The sequence below is a fragment of the Suricata suricatta genome, chromosome 6, assembly GCF_006229205.1.
Source record: "Suricata suricatta isolate VVHF042 chromosome 6, meerkat_22Aug2017_6uvM2_HiC, whole genome shotgun sequence".
Lineage (NCBI taxonomy): Eukaryota > Metazoa > Chordata > Mammalia > Carnivora > Herpestidae > Suricata > Suricata suricatta.
The window spans coordinates 38261046-38287342 of NC_043705.1; the positions used below are offsets into that span (position 1 = coordinate 38261046).

Sequence of the window (26297 nt, forward strand, 5' to 3'; positions counted from 1 at the left end):
TCTTTCATCTGATGTTACCTAAACATATTTTGAAGGAATTTAAAATACATTTAAAACAATCAAGAGCACCTCATCCCCAACATGTACACCTTTTGAAAAAATACCATTTGAGAAGGAAAACAGAAGCAAACAGTGTCAGTTCAATGTGTTTATTTTGTTTATAATTTCCTGGAACAGCAAAAGAATTCAGGTTGCCAAGGTGATTCAAAGGGGAAAGTGCCCTGTCACAGTTCTCTCTTTGTGTGAAAGGGGTAGAGTCAAGCACAGATAGAAAACACAAAACCCATCTCTTCACCCAGTGTCTTCCTCCCTCCTCGCCTGATCCTCAGAGCAGCCATTTTTGGAAGTGACACTGGAACCCGGGCTGCTTCCCCAGACTCCGCACCAGCCTCTTCTGGACCCCGACCAGCCGGGCCCAGTCAGCAGTGTTGCTGAGGACTGACATGTCACACAGCTTCTCTAGATGAGGACTCTAACCTCTTATCCTTTTCCTCCAAAATGTCTTCTATCCTGAATTTTCCAGGCAACTCCTTTCCCTCTATACCTTGCTCTCACTTCTACAACACTGTCACTATATTTCCTTTTCTTTGAGAAGGTACTTTACTGAGTAGACATTGTGTGTCCGGCACTGTTCTAAGCATTGTCACATGCCAGCTCGTTTAATCCTGATAAGAACTCTGTGAGGCAGGTACTCCTCTGATCCCCATGTTGTAGAGCAGAATATGCAGGCGCACGGGGATCAAGCAACTTGCCCAGGGTGACAGACAAGAAGGGACATGGCCAGGATGGACAGCCTGTCTGCAGAGCCCTTGCACTTCACCACCACACCACTCTGTCCCTGAGAAAAGGAACGGTTTGTTTATTTGATCCTGCATGTTCATACTGGGGAAACAAAAGTAAAAACGCCTGTTTAGACTGCAACGTCAGTAGCAGTGATGTGTGCCTGGCCCAATGAGACCTTTTACAGAGTGAAACATGAGGTGATTTAAAAGCCTCTGCTCAGAGGGTTGCCATGGTGCACCCTCACAGGAATTTGAGAGGCCCAAGAGAGCACTAGTCTTTGAGTTGAGGCTCCCGCTCAGTGGTTTCCTGGTAACAGCATTTCCTTCTTGGCAAGCTGGCCATGTCGGCCAAAGGTAGGCTTCAGGCCTGGGAGGCCAGAAAGGGTCACAGTGACCAAGAAGCACCAGGATAGAAAGAATGGGGTGGTGCTTAGAAGAGCCCTCAGGAAGAGTGGAGAGTGGGATTCCATTTGGGAGAAATGTCATTAAACAATGGAAGTAACAATACTATACAGATCCTATTCTTATAGAGCTCTGGAATTCTGCACTGAGGGGCAGATACGGATTGTGGATTTGTTTCTATTTGTTTTCTGTTTTATTTGTTTTCTTTCTGTCCATGGAAAATCCATACAGTTACCATACTCTGAAAACTGCTGGGAACTAGTGAGCGCTAGTCATTTTCACTTTACACCTCATGAGGGAGGTTTCATAAGAGATTTTGTGTAATATAATGATTTATAAGAAATGCATATATAGTCATTCAGATGAGCAAAATATATTTCTCAGATTCCTAAAAATGTTTCAGAACTATAAAGGTGAAATGGGTGTCCTGTTATTAATGAAGGTGACTTTTGTACCCCACCCAAGGGTGGGGCTGGTTGCCAGAAGCACCAGCTATGCGATTAGAGGGTTGGAACTATCAGTATCCCCACCCTAAAACCTCCAGAGAGGGGAGAGGGGCGAGACATTCAATCAGTCGATGACCCGTGACTTAGTTAATCATGACAATGTAATAAAACCTCCATAAAAACCCAAGAGGGAAATTTTTTAGTTTCTTTTTCAGATAGCTTCCACACTTGGGGAACAAAAAGCCTTCCATGTGCTACAGGGTCAGGCCCAAGGTCCATGAGGACAGAAGTTCCTTTCTTTGGGACCTCATCCTATGTATCTCTTCAACTGGCTATCAATTCCTATGCTTTATCATATCCTTTAATAAAATGGTAAATGTTAGTGTTTCCTTGAGTTCTGTGAGCTGCTTAAGCAAGTTAATCAAATCTAAGCAGGACGCCAGTGAAACTTCCAATCTGTAGCTGGTAACTCAGAATCATAGGTAGCAGCCTAGGGCTTGAGACTGGCACCTGAAGTGGGAAGTGACGGGCAGCCTTGTGGGACTGAACGCTTAACCCGTGAAGTCTGATGCTATCTCCAGAGAGATAGTGTCACAATTGAGCTGAATCCTTAAACACCCTTAAATACCTTGCCACAAAGGAAGTTAAGTTAGTGTATAATAATTTTGCTACAGGCAGGGGCTGGGTGGCTCAGTCATTTAGGCTTCCGACTTTGGCTCACATCATGATCTCATGGTTTGTGGGTTCAAGCCCTGAGTCAGGCTCTGTGCTGACAGCTTAGAGCCAAGAACCTGCTTCAGATTCTGAGTCTCACCTTTCTCTCTCTGTACCTCCCTTACTCATGCTCTCTTTCTCTCTCTCTCTCAAAATTAAACATTATAAAAAGAATTTTGCAATAGGAAGATTGCTAAAAAAGACATTATAATACTCTGATTATAGATTCTTTTTATTCTAGGTGACCTTCCAAAGAGTATTAGTGGGATATTTAGGACTAGTTGGTTATTTGTTAACAATGTCTAGGGAATTAGTTCTGTGGTGGCTTCATCTTGGACGGCACTCCAACCTCCTTTCTTCTTTTGGAAGTGGATAAATGGGAGGCTAGGGTTGTAGATAACACAGCCCTTTTAAAGGTGAGAAGAATTAACCCATCAGTTAAGCTAGAGCCAGATGCTTCGGGCTGGGAATGAAGCTCCAAGGAAAGATCTACTTATCTACATGAGGTGAACATTTGAGAGCTGAGGGTTTAGGGCTAACTAGATAAAAAAGTTGCCTACTAGCCTAGCTCAAAGTCTGAACTATCTTCGTGGTTAGCCCCTTTGGACACAGGCTTTATCTGTTTGGCCTGACTCCAGAGGCCACTATACCCCAAAGCCTGGGGCTGACTCCCCTGGAGAGCTAGCACAACACAGAAATTGGAGGGATGGGGCATGAGGCATGGTGACCCTCAGCTCTTTATTTCATAGGGTTTCTGTTACTTTGGAAAACAATCAATCAAAAAACAAAACAAAACTATAGGAAAACAAACTACTATAGAATAGGAAATTAAGAAATAAACAAAAAACAAAACTCTTTATTGCTCTGTTAATGTGGAGAAAGGGGTTAAATCCCACTTGTGGTTGTCCAACAAGATGAAGGTCTCCAGGATATCTCTACCCTGTCCCTGTGAAATGTTATGACTGGGAATCTTTCTGCTGAAATGAAGCCTAGCAGAGAGTAATACTCAATAAATATTTACTGAGCAAAAAATAAATAAATGAGTAAAACAAGCCTTACAAACTACAACCAAAGCCAAACAGAATACTCATCCTTTTTAGCTTCTCTCTCTTTTCCTCATTATCTTCCTCCTTTTACTTTTTTCACTTCTTTTTTTACTTGTGTTTACTCCTAGATGAGTCCTTGTCATCTTCTCCTTTTGCTGCATCCCTTCCTCTCTGTAACTAAGCACCGGGGAGCTGACACACGGCCACTTAAACTTAGGTTGCCCTTCAAGACTACAGTTTCCTAAGCAGGTTGGCCTTTGCGCCTAGAGAGATGGATTTTGCATTTTTTTCTTTGTTTACTTTGGGCTTAGTGGTTTTGTAAGTCCTCCTGGGAGTCATATGGCCTGGATGCCTATGTGGGTGCTGGGTGTATTTGGTCAAATGACAACCTCCTTGTGCACTAGTTTCTTTACCTGTGAACTGCATAGTGGCACTACATGATTTGCTGTGGTCCCTTGCAGCTCTAAGATTCTTCCACGTTATGGTGGTCACTGGTATATGACACTTATCCATTGTTATTCTGAATATATTTAGAGTAAAAGTATATTTATAAGACTTTGATATAATCCAGAAGGTTGACCACAGGTCTTCACTACAGGAAGGAGAATTCCATATTGACCAACTGAACCAAACCAGTCTCAAGCACTAGAGGGTTAAAGGTTATATTAAAGAGCTATTAGAGAGAGAGTGTGTGTGTGTTTAATTTCCTTAACCACATAACCACATACTGAATGAACAAACATGAAATAGTTTTTTATTATTGTAATTCTTTTCTTTCTACTCTCCCTTGAAAAATGCACTGAAGGAAAAGTACTTCTGAGGAAGATTCCAAATAAACATATCTTCTAGTAAGCAGAGGAGGGAGCTAGTGGTGAGATTTGAGGGGTAGTAGATACTTGCCCCCCTCACTGATCTTATATCATATCTATCCTAGTTCCTACCATTAGAAAAACATCCCTGGTATTAAGACTATTACACTCCTGCAAGGTTCAGTTAAGCTAACAAATGGTGTTCTAAATAAAGAACCTAATAAGCCATTAATTTCATTGATTTGAGATGGGTGAGTTTATTGGACTGGATTCAGTGAACACCTCTTGGAGGACCTAAAATTCACAAAGATCTGCTCTGGATCTTGAGAGACATCTACCTGAATAAGGCACATTGCCTTTAAGCACACAGTCCAGAAGGAAAGAATCAGCATCCCACTGCCTGCGAAACCAGTCCTAGATATTTAAGAAAGTACTAGCTGCACAACTTAGAGAGAACAATTTTGAAAGGGAGCTTAACAAAGAAGGTGGCATTTAGTTGGGCCTTCAGGAATAAGAAAGAATATGCAGAAATTCTTCAAGTGGAAGGGATGATGTTAGGAGTCCAAGAAGAAGGGTTTCACCAAGAGAAGAACGTGATTAAGGTGGCAACAGAATGAATCTCTCTAAAGTATCAAAGGGATTGCTCATATTTCAGTATGATTGGAGTAAAGCCTAAAGAAGAGAGGTCAGGGAGTGGGTGGAGGGTGGGGAGTGGTTGTTCACCACAGTAGGTGCTAGCGCAGGGAGTTTGTTCTGTATGAGAAATGGAACTCACTGAAGTTTTTTTAGCCAAGGACCAATAGTGACCATAACTGTTTTGGTGGAATAACCGTTGTATTTGTACATTTCTTTGGGATTTGTAGAAAGAGCACTTGGTGGCAATGTGAGAACAAAATGGAGAAGAAAAGGGCTGAAAGTAGGAATACAAATACTGAAACTGATGAGAACCTTCTGACGGGAATGATAGCTGAAGTGACCGGGCTTTCTGGGGAAGAAAGTGAGAAAAGGACTGGGAACTGAATTTCTGCTTTGTGGAGGAGAGACACCCATGTCTCCTCACAGATAGGCAACAACATGCCGGGAAGGGACTGAGGTGCCATCAAGGGAGATTGGATGGGGTCAGGGCTCTGCTCAGTGTTAACCCAGACAGAGCCAAGTGGCAAGGTCTCCTGGGAAGACAGAGGAGGTGAATGAGGGCAGTGGGCCCACAGGAAGGCACCACCAGTTACCAACGGACCTGAGAGATGGGGCAGAAGCGCAACTCCAGACGAGCTTAATGTGTCCATTCTTTCCTGCCTTGGTTGTCTAGGTCTAATACAGAGGCTTTATTATTCCAAAGTGGCTATAGCTTTAAATGTGGTCCATACGGCCAAAGAGAAGAGCAGCAAGTTCAGGGAAAGGAATAAATGACAAAGGGAAATAGACTCATTCATGTGGAAAAACTGTAAAAGAAGCACAATGCTGGTCCTGTACCATAAATGAACACGAAGTCTAAAGGAGGCAAGTGTAACTGTGGTTTCAGCTGACATTTGGAATTACGCTTAGCCTTCTTTGCCAAGTAAAGGCCAGGACACACCACTTCTGAATTTCACTGCTAACCACAAGCAGACAGAGGGTGCACAGTTCTCCCACAATTGTGATTCTTAACCTTTTGGTGGGTAGTCACTGATCCTCACTGAGGAAGTGAAGAAAGTCATGGATGCCTTCCTCAGAAAAAGTACGCTAACCTACTCCCACACTCACACACAGCGTATTTCATACAGTTGGAGGGGGGTTAGAAGGAACCTGCCTTGTTAAGCTTTTTACACCCAATGCCAGATACATAGTAGGTGCTCAAGAAATATATATTAGGCAATTAGTAAATAAATGAGTGACACAATATGCTTATACAAAAATCATGGTCAAAAATGCAAATATCTCAGATAGGAGTAGATACAGTTTTAGTACCCATTAATGAATTCATTTATCATAGTGTTTTTGATGGGGTTTGGGAGAGATGGGGGTCTGGAGCTGATGGCCAAGAAAGAATTCTTGAGATGTCTTTGGTGCAAAAACATGATTTTATTACAGCACAGGGACAGGACCCATGGGCAGAAGGAGCTGCACTGGGGTTGTGAAGAATGACTGCTTATATGCCATGGAGTTGGGGGAGATAAAGTCAAGAGGAAGTTTCTTAAAGGGATTTCCAAGTGCTAAAGAAGACTCACGGGATACTGGAAGCCTACCTGTGGTCCAGCTCAGGTTGTTTTTTCCCTCTAGCAAATCATTATAATTAATAGTAGGGAGTTCCTGACTATTGATAAGATTGTTTTTTTTTCTAGTAATTTACTAAGATATTTGTAAACTGATGAAGGCTCAGGTCCTGTGATCTCTATTAGTTCAACTATTTGTTCTCAGTCCTTTCCTTTGCTCTTGGGCAGCCAGCAGTGCTTGAGGAACTTCACACATACCCCACCTGGGGGGTGGGTGAGGTGGGAGGTGGTTTGTGAGGCATCAGTGTGCCTTATGCTCCCTCATCAGTTTTCAACCCTAGGTGCATATTTGAGTCTCCTGCGATGAAGGAAAGCTTTAAAAAAAAAATATGGATGCCTGGGCTCTACTCCGGAACCACGGACACAAAAATCTAAGGATGTGGGGCTTCCGTATCCAATATTGCTTAAATTCTCTTCAGATGATTTTACCGGGCAGACAGGCCTGAAATCAATGTAGCAGGTTAAAAGCTTATCATCTAGTAGAATATGATGATTTGGGTATGATAACTAAGCTGTTGTCAGGAAGAAATCAGGAACCATAATAAAAATGGTTATCTATTCTAATTACCTAGCACATTACATAGCGGTGTCATATGCGCAATCTCATTCATACCCCAAAAATACACTGATAGTTAAACCAAGAAGGTATTGGTGATTTTTCTCAGATCAAAACCACATCCATCAATACAAACATATTTTCTGACTTTATTTTGCCAAACTGCCTCTTTGAGGGTAAGAGCAAGGGTTCCCACCCCTGGAGAGTCCAAATTAGAAGGTGTGAAGTGGGGTCTGGGTACCAATCATTTTCCAAGCACTGCTGATGATTCCATTGCATGTGCAGGACTAGAGCCCCAGCTCTAATTGGGGGTGGGGTGGAGGAAGAGGGAGCAGAGAGTGAGCCCTATCAGAAATCTGATGGATTAAAATGCAAGGGTGATGAGGGTGAATACAGGAAATGCTGATTTGGCTGTCACTCTCACATCAGCTGAGCACCAGCACACATGGTTGCCCAGCCAGAGGATAGCCCCTCAGGGGGCAGGGTGGGAGATTAGGTACTGAAAGTGTGTAGGAGGATGCTATGGGCAGGTGGGGATGACAAAATAAGTTTTGTTCAATTCACAGTTTTGCTCAGGGTTGGTCCTGGTACAGTAACTGATGCAGAGTTGGAGGGACAAAACCAGAGCAGTTTCCAAATCACTTCTGTTTGCCTCTTCCTTCCGGCCTGAAAGTGCCAGGTGCCCATCTCTGGTATGCTTGGCACGTGAAACAACCGAATGAAACCACCATCAAGGCAGGCAGAAACCCCTCTTACAAGGATCCTGGCAGCAATATGGCAAGGGTGCCTTACTGAGCTGATGAAGATAAACAGTGGAGGTGTCTATGCTTGGGTATCATAAGACAGAAAAGGCTAGCAAGTTTGTTGAAATGATGCATAATACCGCTCTCCTCTAAAGGATGGAGGAGAAGACTCTTAGTTAATCATTCCTCTTGCAAATAGAAAGCACGTCAATAAATGTTAGTTATGATCATTCTTTCACTTTATTCTCACTTTCCCCCTCATTGGGCTATAGATTTCTTGGGCCTATTTTGATTTCTTTGGTCACTAAAGACTCCCTTTTATGATCACGGCATAGCATTATGAGACATGATTTTCATTGCTCAGCATAGAATTCAGGTTCATCTGGAATAACTCTGCTTTGGGTGATTTGGAAGGAAGAAGAGAGTTTGGTCCAAAGACTTCGAAGAGATTTTCCTAATAAACCTTTGAAGGTTTTTCCTGGTATGCTGTCAGCTACTAAGGAAGCATGTGGATGGAGAGAGCAAGAGAGCAAGTGAGGGAGATGTTATGTGTCTTTTAAATGTGTATGTTTGTATGTGCACATGTGCGCACGTGCACGTGTGTGTGTGTGTGTGTGTGTGTAAAACATCCAAAGCAGGCTCTCTTCCTCCTCTGTATCTTGGCAGCGTTTCTTCTCCACAACTAATGCGCTCACATCTTCCAAATAGACAGGTTTGCTGTTGCCCCTCTGGATATGAAGGGACAGGAGGAGGGCAGAGAATCTTACTTGCTCTAGCACACAAACAACCTCCATATCACTGCAGCGGCTGCACCTTTTGTTAATTCCATCTCTCAGTTACAACATACTCAGAGAACTGTTAACATTGCTTTATACCATCTAAACTTAAGACAAGTTTGCTGGCCAATTTCTCACCTGGACTGCCCAGTGTAGAGCTGTTTTAAAGTCTTTATCCACAAGAGTGGGGTCTGCTCCCTTCTTCAGCAGCACTTGGGTATGTTGAGGCCGGTTGTGGAAAGCTGCCCAGTGAAGTGGTGTCATTCCCTACAAAACCAGTCAGAAAGGGGAGAGGTGAGCAGAGCCTGTCAGGAAGGGAAATGGAACTCACACTTTCTCCCCAGGCCCAAGGACCATTGCCACATAAGCTGGTTGCTGCCTATCAGTTTATTCCTTAAGCCTTTCAATTAACAGATATTTACTGAGTTTCTGTTTTGTGCCAGGGAAATAAGTGTTGAAAATACTGTAGTGAATTCGACAAAGAAGATCCTTGCCCTCACGGGAACTGCAGTGTGGTAGAGGAAGACAGACAACAAATATAAATGAGCAAAAGGCTTTTCCAGATTGTGCAATGCTGTAAAGCCTGCAGGTGGGATGCTGTGAGAGAGTAACTGTGGAGTTAGTGACTATTCTACGGGAGCCTCTATGAGCCAGGCTGCGGGAGCCGAACAGCAAGTGCCAAGCCGCAGAGGCAACCGCTTGTAACTGGGGTCACACTAACCTGCCATATCCCACCACGAGGGATTTTACTGCAGTATCCCCAGTGGCTACAACAGAGACTAGATAAATAGCTGTTGAATAAAAAAAGAAATGGAGTGGGAGAGAGAGCCATGTGAGCTGAGTCTGGAGAGGGAGGCAAGGCTGATCCTGGGAATGTGGAATGGGGACACCCACTCTGAATAAAGCGTTCAGAGTTTATTCTTAAGCCATTGGAAAGACAGTGAAGGGTTTTAAACTTATGTTGACATGATCTGATCTACATTGTTCAGAAGAAACCACTCTGTGGTAGTTTAGATGAGTCCATCTGGTGAATCCCAGTTTCTTTTAGAGTTTAAGGTCACATACTTTGGGCTTCATTTAATAAAAAATGAGCTTATGCTGGGAAATGGTAACCAAGAGGAACCACTATTGTTTGGGAGTATACTGTGAAAAGATGGCCTGTTCACCTTCCCCACACCTTTCAATTACACAAAATATATCTAAAATGATGCTAGATTAAGATGCCTGGTAAAGGAGGTAAGGAGTATGGGCAACTTTAAAGTTCTTTTTATAGTCATTTCTTAAGATAACCTAAAGATAGAGTCTAATGTTTATTGATCCAAAGACTTTTGTGAGTTCTTATGTATATTATTTTACTTAATTAACAACATTCTGAACTAAGTACTATGGTGAAGTCTGCTGTATGTTCACCAAACTTTCCTCTCCCTGAGGGGCACACTGAGTACATACCACAGCCTCCCAGCAGATAGACATGGCCATCAGACTGAGTCCTGATCATTGCAATGTGGACAGAAGGGGTGGACACCTACCAGGCCTGCATAGAAAACAAAACCCATATGGTCTTCCATACCTTCTCTCCTTCCTCATCCAACAAATGAATGCAGAGAATAAGACTGGAGAAGATGTTAGAACCATGTTAATTATGAAGCCCAGGACCCTTACTGATGAGGGGGAATAAGCCTACCTTGTTGACCAGTATTGGACTATGATTCTAAAGAAATAAGCTTTTGTGGCAACTGAGTGGCTCAGTTGGTTAAGCGCCCAACTTCAGCTCAGGTCATGATCTCTTACATGAGCCCCATGTGGGGCTGTCTGCTGTCAGCACAGAGAATGCTTCGTATCCTCTGTCCCCCTCTCTCTCTGCCCCTGCCCATGCATTCTCTCTCTCCTTCTCAAAATAAAGAAATAGACTTAAAAACAAAAAAGAAGTAAGCTTTTACTGTGTTAGACTACTGAGTTCTTTGAGTTAATTGCTATAGCAGTTGACCAATTACGAAAGGTACCACCATTCTTCTCATTTTACAGAAGAGGAAGCTGAGTTCTGGAGAAGTTCTCAAGTCTGTGAACTTCCCAAGTTCTGTGAGCACAGAACTGAATCTAGGGTTTGAGCTTTGTGGGGTGCTGGCATTAAAACACTAATCCCTTTGAGCAGTTTGAAAATTCTAAATCATTATATTACAGTCTGCTTTCAAGTTATAGGTGACATACAAGTGAGCCTCCAGGTATATTCTTGAGGATAATTCAAGAAATTGGTTCTAAATGGAAAAGAAGGGTGATACTAAAGCCGAAGAACTTCTTGTTCTTATTCTGACAGCTGAGTATTTGCTTGGGATTCAGAACAACTAGAGGCATTTCAAAAAAGTTCTCTTCATTATAAAATCTGGACTCAAGGGAATCAGATTATTTTTATTATGCATGGGTTTCCCTTTCCCAGTGCTGATTCCCATTTGCTTCAGAGTCATCGGTTTATCGTGAAGGGCTATCAGTATCCAGCATTAAAGACATCAAAGAAAATTTGAAGTCAATGGAGTGTAAATTTCATGAGGGTAGGCCCTTATCCACTTATCCCTGGAGCTTAGAACAGTGTCAGGAACATCGTAGGTAGTAAATAGTAAGCAACTGTTCAAAATGAAGGTCTTAATTGCCCTTGATTGAACTTTTTGTTTTTGTAAAATCTAGCTATGCCTTTAAAAATTATATACATTTTAAAAAAGGCAAAACATGACTTCTCCTTTATAGAAAAAAATCAACGTTTCTAATATGGTCATTGTTGCCAACTTTTCAAACTGAAACCTGGCAGGATTTTTGATCCTCCAAATAGGTAGATGGCAATCACTGTATGTATAGATATGATTTAGTTATATGAGAACTCAGTATGAAAATGTGGTCATGAATTAAATTGTGATCATGCACTGCTAGTCATTACCTCCTAAACAGAACTGCTAAGCTTCAGGAGTTATTTCCTTAAAACAACCTCACCTTCCTACCGAAAAAACCCTTAAATGCCCAACTTCTGCATGTTTTGGTAAAGTGGCAGGGTGGGGAGGAGCACCACCATTTTCTGTATACATACTTCCTGTCAAGAAACGTATATATATATAACGCCATTGAATATTTACATACATACACAACCCTAAGGGGTAAATATTTTTTGGCCCATTTTACAGGTGAGGAACCCAAAACACAGGTTAAGTAATTTGTCCAAGGCCATGGATATATGTCATAGCTGAGATTCAAATCCAGGTCTCTCTAACACTGGAGAATAGCATTCTTTCCACACATCATGCTGGTAGGCTTTGATTTAGGAAATGAGCACAAGTGTTGAAAATTCTTTTCTTTGTGATTTTAACACAATTCAGGGTCTTCTAGTTTCCTGGAATGGTGGTTTTCATTAGAGTAAGTGTTGCCATACTGTATTATTATTTGCTTCATTTGACATTGCCTCTAGGCTCTTACTAAATATACAGCTGGAAAGTATTTATTTTGGTAAGGTATTAAACTATATATTTTCTCCTCCCACCCCTAGAATTTGGGTATACTGGTGATCATCTGAATGACCCTAAATCAAGACTAGAATCATTTAATTCTTTCTTGAAATAATAACAATTACACACACACACACACACACACACACACACACACACACCGTTTATATTACACGATATAACAGGTTGCAAACATTCAGTCAAGTCACGGGAACTCTTCTGTTGCTATTTTTTTTTCAACTGGGCTAATGAGAAACAAAAATAAATCCTCTTATTAGTAATATGAAAACCAAAACTTTCAAAATCAGCTTCAGAGCAGCTCGTGGTATTACACAACATACTTTGTTTAGGAAAGTATACTTTTTTCTTACAACTGTCTCCTCCTCTTTCCTCCAGCTTTTGTTGAGCCAGCAGGCATCACAGTTGTGACTGGTGGCCCATTTAAGGGGTTGACTTTATGCTCAGAGCCTAGTATCTGCACTGAGCGGTGACAGGTCACGGTCCAGCTGTGATGCATTTAAAGGCAGAGGCCAAGGCTCATTTGATGTGGTATGCCCACAGCACCAAGCACACGGTAAGTGTTGAAGAAATATTCACAGGAAGAATTCGAGGATTACTGGTTATCAAGGCTCCCTTGGACTGGAGAGCATAAAATACCAGTTTGTTGAATGCCAATCATCCACCTGTGTCCAAACTATGGAGACCTTTTCTACCAGCTGCTCTCTGGAATTTCACTGAGGTCTCAGTCAGCCTTGGAAGCATCTAGGAGCTGAAAAGCTAGGAGTCACTTGCAGACATGTTGCAACAAATTCCCAGATGGCCCTGGTGACAGGAGAACCTCATTCTTTTGAAAAACAGAAAATCTTGGCTCAATATCTGAAAAGTAATTCACATTCAGATAAGAGCACAGCTCTCCAGAATGCTTTGAAGAGAAATGTTAAGTTTCAGTTGGCTTAGAATCCATTCTGAGACTGCTGATAGGACTGAATGAATGTCCTAACTGTTGGATGGTAGCAGGGTTGCTCTGGGACAGTGCTCCTATGCAGATGAGTAATTCTGTGCCTTGAGCCTGTACCACTGAGATTTTATTTAAGGGCTTACAAGTCCTATCAGTGTTTCAGAACTTTTTTCTTTTTTGTTTTTTATCCAAACCACTGCAACTTCTGTATTTTCTGAACCAGAAATGTGATTAAGTGCTCAAGATTGCACCTTTAGACCAGCTCCAGCAGATACTGAAAGGCACAGAGAGAGAAATGTGTGATATGGCATGGTGTTTGCTATATCTTTTGTCTTGGTGCCCTGGGGTGGGGGTGGGGGTGGTGGTAAAATTATAGCAAGGGCTGAGGAGTCAGCCAAACAATTCTAGATCCTTCAGAGGATCTAGATTTTCTAAAGGAGCTAGGATTTCACAGAAGTCCAGCTTGGCTCTGGCTGACACTTTAAAATTCACGTACTATTAATCTCCCAATCACATGTGACTACTCTTCACAAAAGTTGTCTCCTGTAGACAAACCATAGGTATAAATGCATCATTCATTCCTACTTTTTGTCTACAGGACACAACAATAACTTGTGTGTGCTTTAAAAGATTTTTAAAAAATAGATGGTTCTAAGTGCAGGAATGAAAGTCATTTTCTTCAATTTTATTTTGAAAACATTTTATAATATAGACCACAAAGATCAGTAAATTATTTTATTATCTTTGTTTTAGAGTTCTCTTTTTGTAAAATTTTTAAAATGTTTATTTTTGAGAGAGGTAAAGCATGAGTGGGGGAGGAGCAGAGAGAGAAGGAGACACAGAATCTGAAGCAGGCTCCAGGGCTCTTAGCTGTCAGCACAGAGCCCGATGCAGGGCTAGAACTACCAAACTATGAAATCATGACCTGAGCCAAAGTCCGACACTTAACTGACTGAGCCACGCAGACACCCCCTAGAGTTTTCTAATCTGGATAAGCAGTGGACATCATAATAGCCACAGATTATAACTGATAACTAAAAATAATAAGATGTTGGGTTTTAGGACAGTATGAATGGCTACTAATAATGGTATTCTTCAAAAGCACTCACTTCTCTCTATAATAATGACAAAAACAATGTTTCCAACAAAAATATAAAAACCTTTAGGATGGAGATTGTTATAATTTACATGAGGCATTAACATAAGAGGAACAACATAGATTAACTTAAGTCATGGAAGTGAAAGAGCAAATTCCAACGAGAACAAATTTATAAAACAAAGCCTTCAGAACAGAGACCTAAGTTGTTATATGTATTTTTCAACTAAACAGAACATCCACATTCTGCACTAAATTGTTAACCATTAAAGCAGGAATCAAGCCTACATGAGACAAGGTAGGTACTATTTTTGAGCAAATAAAATGACCATTTTCCCATTCCAAGCAGATCACCTTGGGAGGCCTACAATTATTACACTTGTTGATCAACAACGTTTTTGGGAGACCACAACAAGGGTTCTACCCAAGGACAGGAATCAGGCTTTGTGTGAGCTCAGATCAGAGAAATAAATTACATCTTTATTGTCATTAACTTTAAATTGAAACCAGCATCTTCTTTAAATATGAATATAGGCAACAAGCCACAATACTGTTAATAATACCTGTGGCTTTGCCAAATATATAAATCACAGATACTTTTATATTGCATTAGTTAGTTCAGGTATCTCAAAATATGCTTTGTATGTATCACTAGTACAGTAGTTATTGGTCCCACCACTAAATCTTAATAAATGCATTAACAAACAAGCTTACATAGTACCATTACAGAGATTTGATCTTTATAATATTTTAGCAACTTGTTCCATATAATTGGTTTCTTTTGTAACCCTATGTTTTTTATTTTATGTAATTTCAAACATTTTTCTATGGAGTATCCAAAGGCTTCACCAGCACACTGGCATACTCGAACAAGGACTCCTGGCCTAGAGTCTAGAGTACATTTTCTTGGAGATCCTAAATGATATAAAATCTTTTTCTGAAAGTAGATTTTGGAAATAATTAAAAGTCACCTGAAGAGTCAAGTCTGGCAAATAAAATGGGCAACTGCTTTGGGTCAACAAAATAAAGAGAAAAGGTCAATAAAATAAGACTTTCCCTTAAATTGAATAATTTTCCATCTATAATACATATGTACATATATACATAAATATATATTTGGGGTGAGGGCCCTGCTATGTGCAAGTTACTGAGCTAGATTCTAGGGATCCCAGGATAAAAAAGACATGGCCTTACTTTAGACTTTTATGGGGAAAGGGGAAAGTGATGGTTTGTAACTCTACTCATTGACTCTACTCTTATTTTTATAAGTGGTTAATTTTTGGAACAAAAATTTTAGAGCATTTTAAAAAATTTATGTTATTATTTTTACCTTTTGCTAACTGTAAAGTAAAATGATTTCTAGAGTCAGGCACTGTTCTTTTTATTTTTTATTTTGCCTTTATAATGCACAATCTCTGCTTATGATTATGCCTTAGGAATGTTGTAAGTGAATTTAGTTCTAAGAAATACATCCAAAGGTCACATCTGTTTTTGTAACTTGGATTTATTTTCTCAGAGTACAGTTATAATGAAAGTTTGGATTGTCTGGCTGCTCACAAAAATGTACTTAGATCAGAATTTGCATTCAATATAGGATCAACATTGGATCCTAAATACAATGCAAAACAGTCCTTCTCTGGATGAATGCATTTAAAGCTCTAACCTAGATGTCATTAGTTCATTGCCCCTTTTAATGGTGTGTTGTTCTTGTCACAGCTAATATGAGAGCAAGAGAGGTTAGATTCCAGGAGTTTAGCAATTTGTTATCTCCCTATAACTGCAGTAGACAGCCTCTCTCTACATTAGTGGTTCCTCTGAGGTCCCGAAGGACAAAGGCACAAAGGACAATCTGGCCCATTTCACTTTCCCTGCGGTGTGAAACTCTGCTCTGTGGATAGCTTCTAAATAAGTCACTTTACAATTAAGCTCTGTGGTTAATGAAACATGAAAAACAAACAGATCACTAGCACAGAACAATGAAAAGAAAAGTTAGCATAATGTACTTATGTCTTGTGGGGTTAGGGCCTTACAGGGCTTAGGGGTTATGTCTTGAGAGCCTTCTTTAAAAATACATCAAAAGCAAAAGCAGTAATGAACAAGAATGATCACTTTGATTATATCATACTACAAAATTTCTGTACTAGAAAAGACATAACAAACAGTTCTAAAATGAGCAACAGGTTATGAAAAACTATTTGCAATCCAACAGCAGACAAAGGATTAACGTTCAGAATAGAAAATAAACTATGAATCCATACAAAAATGACAAAGTAACCCAACAGATGAGTGGGGAAAAGATATAAATAGGCAAGTCACAAAAGAAGATATAAAAAGGACCATTATACGTATGAAATGGTACTCAATCTCATTAGTTATCAAGGAAATGCAAATTAAGACAACAAGAAAACATGACACGGACCCTATTAATAGCTGTAGACGGAATGATGAAGTGACACAGACATCTTGGAGAAGCACCAGGCATGTGTATTAAAAAAACATGACACCGTAGTGCCCAACAATTATTCTCCTGGAGAAATGACTGTGTAAAATACTCAAAAAAGCTTGTTCAAGAACACTCTACAAGAGTGTTTGTTATGGTGAAAAATTGGAGACAACCTAAGTATACCTTCATAGGGAAGTAGCAAATTAAATGGAGGTATTTTCCTAGTGTGGAACATCATGAAGCCATTAAAAGGAATGAGGCAGATCTGCATGTATCAACATGGACAGAGCTCTTCGGTGAAGAAAACAAAGTTGTAGAACAACATACAGAGTGTGATACTCTTTATGTTACAGCCACATCTGTGAATATATATAAAACACATTGGGAAAGAGACACATCAGTGATTATCTGGAGGCTAAGATGATAGGGTGGAAGTAATCAAGGATTTCCTACCATTACTTGGAATATTTAAATTTTACAAAAGCAAATATGTTCATATATTACTTATACAAGTAAAAACTAATAATATAAAAATTGTTTTAAGTCACTGAGCTCAGATCAGGACAGCTGCTACAGTGCGAATCCCTTCTCTGATATAAAGTACTATTACGTTTTGTTTTACTGGAACAGTTATAGGAGAGGCTTGCTTTCTTCCTCTCTCAGTTCTTTAGTTTCAGCTTATAATCTAAATGATCTCTTAATGAAGTTAGATTTCTACTAATTGATTCTTCAGTCTTCAATCACTTATTGTGATAAGCTTGGGAATCCTACAGTTATTCTTGGAAAATAATTTCATTTGGACTCTGTTGAGGTACGCCTTGCTCTTGCCTCTTGTATTAGAAAACCATAATGCTTCACTAGCAGCATTAACTTACCTCTTCTCTTATTTATTTTGACTTTGATCTTTTTTCCTTCCTGTTATTTAGCAGATGCAGGGTATGTACGTGCCTATACTTTAATAGTTGTCCCCTCAAATACAATTAAGACTACATTGTGCTTGGAGCTCACTGGCAAAGTGACTGAGGGAGAGGGAGAGAAGGCCACTGCTTGTTCACAGCTTTGAGAAGCCAAATGCAGGAAATCTACCAAGGTGATGTTCTTTCCATCTCAGATCTGTCCTTATTTCCCAGTGGTAAAAGCTTCTAGACCTTATAAATTTATATGGATTGGCCATACCAGCAACAAAACACAGGCAAGGATTAGCAGTTGGCTTAGATGGGTTTCAGACATGCTGTGACATGGTCCAAAGAGGAAGCTGCAACATAGATGGAAGTGTTCTTTATGAGGTCCCTTCTCTTTGCACATAAAAGCCACTGAGTCACAACGCTGGTGTAACAGTAGAAGGACTCTCCTCTAGAGGTCACTCTGTATGAGAAGGAACTGTAGGCATTTCAATATTTAGCACACATTATCCACAAAGTATAACAATTAATGCTGTTTGAAGGAACTATCACTTAGCTGGAGGATGTTCTTACAGCTGAAGGCTGGACAGAGGGGGAGGTCTATAAGAGGAGTTAAACGTTAGGGTATGAATGACTGAATCTGCCTCCTTTTTAAGAAGCTCCAAGTTTTGGTGAGTGAGGGTAGGAGCTGGAAGTGGGAGAAGTGGTAGTCAACGTTCCCAAGCTCTAGAAGCTCTGATTAGCCGACGTAAACTGCACCACTCAAGTTCCCTGCTTTCACACCATGGGCAGAGTGATCAACGTGTGCTTTCTCATCTCTGGTTCTCATTTTAAAAGCAGAAGTTTAAAACAGTGCAGTCTTCCCTCTCTTAGGGTTTTGCTTTCAACCCCTAAAGACATGGAGGGTAAAAGTGGCATGTGACCACTGAGTCAGGGTGGTGTCCAAATTCAGAACTCAGTTGGGAAGCAGGGGCTTTTTGGTGTGGTCATTCATGCCAAGCCAGCTGGGAAGAAGTCTGTAATCAGAAAGTTCAAGAAAGACTACAGACCCAGCCCCTGTTATGGCACTTCCTCCCATTACTGCTGTGTATGGCCACCTGGCTTCCTTGAAAACAGTGCAATTTGGTACTTGGAGGCATATGCATTTTCAATATTATCAGACTTTCTTAATGTTATTAGACATTCTGAGTACAGCATAGCCAAACAAAGCACATGTTATATTAAAGAAAAATAAAATAAAATCAGTTTAAAGAAGCTTATTAAAGAAAACAGGTGGGGCAATGAAAAATCAGTCCTGTTTTTTAAAAGAGTTAAGCAGTTAGAATAAGACCCTAGGCTACTCTGGGGCAGCTCTGCCTGGTGTCTGATAACTCTCTGGCAGGAATTTTGCGTGACAGTGCTGCATTGTCTTCTTAGAAGCCTTATGTTGTCTCTGCAACATAAAGGAAATTGTGATCACTGGTGTTAATAACGCAGCCTCCGGGCCTGGAATTATCATCTATCTGTCATCTTTCACTCAAAGAGAGAAAATTGGCAGCCACGGCTTGCCATTGAAGTTTCTGAGACTCAAGAAGACAGGAAAGAGCAATATTTATTTCTCAATGTCCAGAGGGAAATTACAAAATTTCAGTGGTATGATAAATGCTTAAGTACTTAATGCAAGAAATTCTTCCCCAGTAGAAGCTATACCATGGTGGTGAGAAATTTCTGCCCGAGGGTTAACAGTAAAGACACAAGCTCCCCTCTCAGGATAGGCTCCCCAGCATGTGCTCCATCCCCTCCTTGAACCTTTATGACAGGAAGCACTGGTTCAGAAAAGCCCTTCCTGTCATCCTAAAATGCACAATGGCCAACTGTTCCTTGAGAGGGCAGACTCACCTCATTGTCCTGGTGATTAATCTCGCTGAGATTTGACTGTTGCACCAAGACTGTTAGGAGCCTGTGAAGAAAAATAGAAGAGGCTCAAAAGAACAGAATGTGTATGAGAACATTACATTACAAGTACAGTCCATTGAAGGCCTCCAAGTAAAGATGAGCCCTGTTTATATAGGGGGAAAGATTCATAGAAAAGAAGACAGTGTGATTGGTAAGAAGGTACCTGAAGGGATTCCTCTGTCTCTTCTCATCCCAGATCCTCTCCATTTTGGTGCCGCTGGAGAGTGGGACAGGGACAAAGGGAATGGAGAAAGTAGATCTTTAGGCTTATCTTAAGTCACCAGATCTGTGTCCTTATGGGTGCACTTTAAGAACTAAATTCCTCTAGCACTTACTCTTCATTCTTTTACATAACCATATACAGTGGTTTCAAATCGCTTCACCATTTGGTACATGTTGTCATGCCTTTTAAATGTACAGATTATGCTAGGAGACTGTCAGCATTTACAACTTTGCTTATTTTTTGTAAAACATGCAAATATCTAAGCATGAAATGACAGCAATCAATGTGAAACAACTACCAGTGATTCTCAGGTTCAAGTTTTTATCTGACTTGGGTCCCACACTTGATTGACTGAGGTCAACACTGTGGGAGAGCAGTTGATTGTAGTGGGTAGTGACCCAGAATCTGGACCCACACCGCCTGGGTTCACGTCCCAGCCCTGCTTCTGACCAGCTCTACGACTGAAGGCAAGTAACTTAAGCTTTCTGTGCCTAAGCTTCCTCATCTGTAAAATGGGGTAATAAAAAGTGCCTACCTTATAACTCATTGTGAGGATTAAATGAGATAATGCATACAGCATTTATAGCATGACTGGAACACATCAAGTGTTATTCCTAGAACACTTAACCCTAGAAATTTTAAACTTTGGGTCAATCTCAGAATCCCCAGGGGAAATTTTTTAAAACCACAAGGACCTGGATTCTGTATTCAGTGTCTCTGACTCAGTAGGTCCAGAGAGAAGCTAAGCTTTCACAGTTTAAAAGAGTTATTCAGGAAATTCTGGTAAATAGGTCTGAAAACCACTCAGAAAGGTACGGAATAAATAAACCAATTGATACTCATTGTGATGAAGTGAATTGTGTTCCTCCTGCCCCCAAATTCATTCAGCTTTACCCTCTAGTGCCTGATAACATGACTATATTTGGAGATTGAGCCTTTGAAGAGGTAATTAAATTAAAATGTAGCCATCAGGGCAGGCCCTAATCTAATATGACTGATGTTCTCAGAAGAGATTAGGGCCCACCAGTGGCATGGCTTGCAGAGGAGGGCCATGTAAAAAGGCAGCAAGGGGGTGGCCATCTGCCAACCAAGGACAGAAGCCTCAGAAGAAACCACCTGCTGCCACCTTGCTTGTGAATGTCCACCCTTCAGAAACTCGAAAAAAGAAAAAAATTCTGTTGCTTAAGCCACCCAGTCTGTGGGTATTTGGTTACGGCAGCCCTAGCAAACTCATGCACTCATAAAAATGATAAAGGACTGTAAGGGGAGATGGGGAGGGGAATTCAGAAATTATTTTTGGAAGAATTATTTGAAGAAATGAAATGGTTTAGCTTTCTCCCCAGTCATATTTTCATTGTCTCTTATTTTAGATGACACTTAGTCTTGAGTCTTAAATTGCTACGTACAATCAGATAAAACAAAGTGGGACTGATCCTGTTGCATTAGTGGTAAATGTAACACAGACAGACCTTAAATAAGGATGCATTTCTAGTTATTTGCTGTGGAGGTGAAATAGCTAGGAAGTCTAAGGTTTAAATCCAGTCTTATCTGTTTTGGGGAGCCAGGATAATGCTGTGTTTTAATTCTGTCCTCACTGCTGCCTGACCTCTCTGTGCTTCGGTAGCCTCACGTTTATCATCAGGATAATAACAGTGGTGGTGGTAAGGACTGAATAACATAATATGTGTAAAGCTCCTAGGACAGACTTTAAAAGAACCGTGGCACTGAATGCAAGCTTTCTGACTTCTAAAATTTCTCCACCTAGTGGGAAGAGGCTATAATAATAATAATGATAATTGCATTTTTGGATAACACTTTCTATCTTTGTAACTATATTTCACTCCTGGGTTTTTCCCTTATAATTGCTTTAGGAGGCTGGAGGGCAACTGTTGACTGACTTTTTTCTCGCTCTCATTACTGCCATTGTTTAATCTCTAGGGTTCGTTTGGTCCGAGGTGTGGGGAGAGAGTGGGAAAGAAAGGCAAGAGGTCAGCTGTGGTCCAATCTGGTTATCCTCAGCCAACCCTGAGCAGACTGAGATCATACGTAGCCAGACAGGATCTTTTGGGACTGCTGCAGAGCGGTGATCACACTGAAGGAAGTCAGGCTTTGACTTGATGGGAATGAGGGAGGGGAGAGCATGACCTCTTGTCACATCCTGGTGGTGGGGAGGGTGTTCCAAAGGTCATGGGATGAATCCTGTACCTGGATATTTTTCTATTTGCCTCTCAAATCCATTTGCTGCCCTGCAATGTCCGGCTCTGAGGTTGACCTGCAATAACTTTATCATCCAAGTTCCCTTGCCCTCTGACTTCCTACTGGGTTTGGCCAGAAGAACTGGCAGGAGAAAGGAGAGAAGCCACTTCCCTTTCTGACAATGACTTTTCCTCTTTGCCAAAGGCCACAGCCCCTGCCCGGTGGGTCCTCTTCTACAGCCAGAGCTGTAGCAGGTTCCAGTAACAGCTCCCTTTCTTGATCCTTTTGGCCTAGTGGTGGAACATTTTCCTGCTTTTTGGGGGGAAGTGGAGATGGAGAATTATGTCACCATCTCTTGTTACTTAATTTTAAATAGCTTCCATTAAACTTTCTTCAGTTACCTTTTAATATTCTATGACTTCCCTGTTGTGATCCTGATTGATACATGCCAACCTACATTGCTTGATTCCATTTGATGCCTAAGTGTCTTAGATTCATTGATCTCCAAAGATGGAAACAAACTTATAGATAAGTATTTTCTCTCTCTCTCTCTCTGCTTTTGTGAGAACAAATGATCTTGCTTGCAGGGCCATCATATATTGCCCTGGTGGTGATCCAGACCAGACTAGAAAGCAAGCGTTTGGTTTCCAGCCTGGGGCTTCCATGCTTGTCCCACATCTGTCTTAACTGCCAGACTTGCAGACCCCTTAGTTTTGTTTTCTCAGAGCCCTTGTTCTGTGCTAAGGCATCTCAGAAGTATTCCTGCCAAGACCCCCAGCCCAGTCTCCTATCAACACGAGCTCTGTCTTGTTCTCAGCTCTCTATGGAGCTGCACAAGTAGCAGGATACTAGGTAGCAGGATCAGGCACAGAGGCCCAGCAGGGGTGTTCCCAGACAGGCAGCATGGTGAGTGGTAAGACAACAGATGCTGGGCCCAGACTGCCTCCATTAGAATCCTTATTCCATTACCAACCACCCAGTAATCTTATGCAGGTTAGGAAACTCTCAGTACCCATATTTTCTCATCTGTGAAATAGAAATGATATTAACATTTAACTTCTTAAAGATCTGTTGTGACTTTAAATGAGTCAATGCCTATGAAGCACTTAGAATGACATTTACATGCCATTGAATGTTCTGTTTCTACAATACAATAATTTTTAAAAGCTCCTACTCTTTATATTTTGGGAACCCCTGATCTCCATGAGGTGACTGGTAAACCAGAGAGAGATCAGCTAGATGTATGCCAGGGACAGCTTGTTTCAGTGGCTTCTCTGTTTTGCTGGCCCCTGGGGCTCACAGCCTTGGATCTGGCCAGCACAGTGATGGTTGGGGAAAAGGGTCCCTAAGCCCGCTGCCTGCTCTCCCATTCCTGAAGCTGCTGATGTAAGAGTATCCTGTAATCGATCATCCCCCTACAGTTTAGACTGCATTACCTAGTAATGAGAGAACAGGACCCCAAAGAAATAATTTCCTTCCTCTCTCTATCTGTCATCAAGAGCCATGAAAAGAGGGAGAGCTGTTGGCACTCTGGCAGTGGAAAAATAAAAATCTGCCAGTAACCATGGAGACCATGAAAAAGATCTCCAGAGAGCCCTGTGGCTGCTTTCAGAGGAAATCGCTGCTTGCCTTCCAACGCTAGCATGTGCAGCTTGTACAAACACAACTCCTTTCTCTTTGGAGCTTTGTCTTAATGATCATGCCCTCTCTTTCACACTGGCACCCTCTGAATGTCCTAGCTAAGGAAGCAAGAAAAGCCATAGGGAGCTGAAATGGAGAAAGCTTGGACATCCTGAGAAGCTCAGGTTCAAAGCAGGAAAGGGAATTGTGAGATGACCTGCATTCTTTTGCTTTTGTCCATCCAACTTGCTATTGTGTTTATAATTATAAATCCCTTATTCTTGCATAAGCTTAAATCCTCACTGAGCTGCAGCTTAGCTAAGACTGTACATTGGAACTGGCTGGCTTGTTCATGAGTTGTTTGCATCACAGAACCTTGATGGAGGGCTAAGTGAGATGTCCCCTTGGCTTTACAAGCAGCTACAGTCTGAGGCTTCATTCAACTTCTAGTTGAGCACTGAGTGGAAGGAGCATGCTTAGATTTGGAAATCGAAGTGTTAGTAGATTTTAAAGTGAATATAAATACCTGAGTACAAGGATGCAATGTGGTCCATACACAAAGCCAAAATGAACCTATAAAAGCATTTCTTGATGAGCACAGGAACGATTGTTGAAAGATGATTTCTTGGGTACCCATTTTCCAAAATGACGCACATCACAGCTCATATATCTAAATTGAACAGTAATTGGGAAGCCCACATACCGTAATCCAAACTACTCATGTTTAATCCTACAAAAAAATCTATTTTAATTTCAAAGTATGTATGTAACCTGTGATTTCAATGATTGTTCTGCATATACATTATATATCATTAGGCCCATGATGGGTTAATAAATATGCCTTAAAAATGAGAATTTCCCCCCCTACTGTGCTCATGTGGCCATTTATAGCACTTAGAATAAAAACAAATTTTAAAATATTCAGCTAAAGATTTATTGGAAAGAGTATTAACATATTTGGAGAAATTAAAAGTGGGTATTTAAAATAGCACCTAAATGAAATTGTATTGAGGATTCTTTTTCTTTTTTTCTCTCTTCCTTTATTTCCTTTTTTCCTTTTAATATTCTAGTTCTAATTTCCCATTGGGGAAGAATTGGGCTATGAGTTATCTTAATGGATCAACGAAAGAACTGGTATTAATTATATAATATTTAAGGACAAACTATTTTTCTGCTTAAGGTAGTGACTCACAAAACAAAATGAGTAATTGGCCAACATTAAGAATATTTCCAATACAGGATTCAAGTGTTGCATTATAAACTCTTTTGGGAAATGTATCTAAAGTTCTCTCTTTTTTTTTAAGTTCTGTTTTTATTCTACTTTTTGTTTGCTTGTGTTTTTAGTTTCAGATAAATTAATAAATCTGGCAGCTGATTTCTGAAAAAAAAACAGAGCTTTTTTTTTTAAAGCAGGTAAAATTAACTTTATGGCTTAATCTGATCCATCACATCCAAAATTATTATCATTTCAACATGTGAATAATATTTTTAACGATGATGTATTTTACATTTTTTTCGTACGGTCTTCAAAGTTCGTGTGTTTTAGATTCTCAATTTGGACATGAAGTTTTCATGAGGAAGACCTGAGCTATATTTAAAATTCACAACTGAAAACTCAGACTCATGTCGAGGTTCCTAATGTACTGAAGAATTTTCTAAGAAGTAAAGTTAACAGCCTTTAAGTTAAATAAAACTAAGAATCCAACCCCACAGTTGGGCTTGCTGCATTTCACGTGCTCCATGACATCTGTGGCTAACGACTATGTACTGGACAGCAGGGACATGGGACACGGGACAAGTGATTGTCCAAGTGGGGTCCCCAGACCCGCAGCATCAGTTGGGAACTTGCTGCAAGTGCAAATTCTCAAGGCCCCCTCAGACCTGCAGAACCAGAAACTCCAGGCATGGGCCTCGCACCATTCTGACAAGCCCTCTGGGCGACTCTGCGTGCCCAAGTGTGAGACCCACTGGTCCAGAACCACCACCACCAAGACAACTCCTAGAAAGTTGTGATCCCCTATTCGCGAATGGAAACTCCACAGGAGCCCTTCCCCTGCAAGGCATTTTGAAGCTCTGAGTAACTGCTTGGATTCTGTTAACCCAGGAGCAAAGCGAGGTCTGTGTGCACAGGTTAAGATCAGGACCTGGTTCCAATGATATTTTGCTTCACTGTTTCTCAATGCCCAGTGCTCTCTCCTGGGGTGAGGCCATCAGTAGAAGCCCAGCACTTAACAATCTGCACAGCCACAAGGCTGCTCTCTCAGAATGGGGGCCATCTCTGAACAAGAGCCCTTAGCCAAATAAATAAAGCCAAAAATAAAGGCGTTGGACTGGTCCAGGATGTAATACCAATCAGCACCTGTGGTTCTTCTACTTCTGTTTTCTGGTTTTGTTTAAATTCTAGCCTGTTTTCTTGAGTTCTTATGTCTGCAATAGCAGAGAGAGGGCCTGTACTTCCTTACCAGTAACCCGCGTCCTAATGTCTGTCCCAAGAGCAGGGATGTAAGCTGTGTCCAAATAGGTTCTGAATTCTACAGACTTATCAGTTTGAAGCAATGAATCATTCAAAACCACTTTGTCTCCTTTGGGAGAATGACATGTGTTCAACATTTACGTAGCTTATTCTTCTATATATACATATGCAAAGCTTTCCTTGATGGTAAAGGGTACATATGCATAGTGAGAGATCGGACCTTTACAGGAGAGGGAAAGCAACTTCAGAAATGAATTATTTTCTTTGCTTTATTATTTTAACCAAGACAGAGAAGTATTGTATTGAGAGATATCTATTTTCATAATCAATATGTGCCTAAATTATATTTAAATCATTTCACTCTGTACTATATTTTCAATAATTATAGAATGTGTTGCTCATCCACTTAAGGGTACGTCTGTAGACATAACCTAAAACTG

At 40.8% G+C, this 26297-nt stretch overlaps 1 protein-coding gene across 1 annotated transcript in view; it reads right to left on the bottom strand.

Moving 5' to 3' along the window:
- Positions 1–26297, bottom strand: part of ANKRD55 (ankyrin repeat domain 55) — an 86131-nt gene that overhangs the window by 20628 nt on the left and 39206 nt on the right. Inside the window, exons 6-7 of the mRNA XM_029941353.1 lie at positions 19289–19349; positions 8665–8793 (exon numbers count right to left, since the gene is read on the bottom strand). Of these exons, the coding sequence (XP_029797213.1) occupies positions 8665–8793; positions 19289–19349 (190 nt within the window). The remainder of the gene's footprint in view (positions 1–8664; positions 8794–19288; positions 19350–26297) is intronic.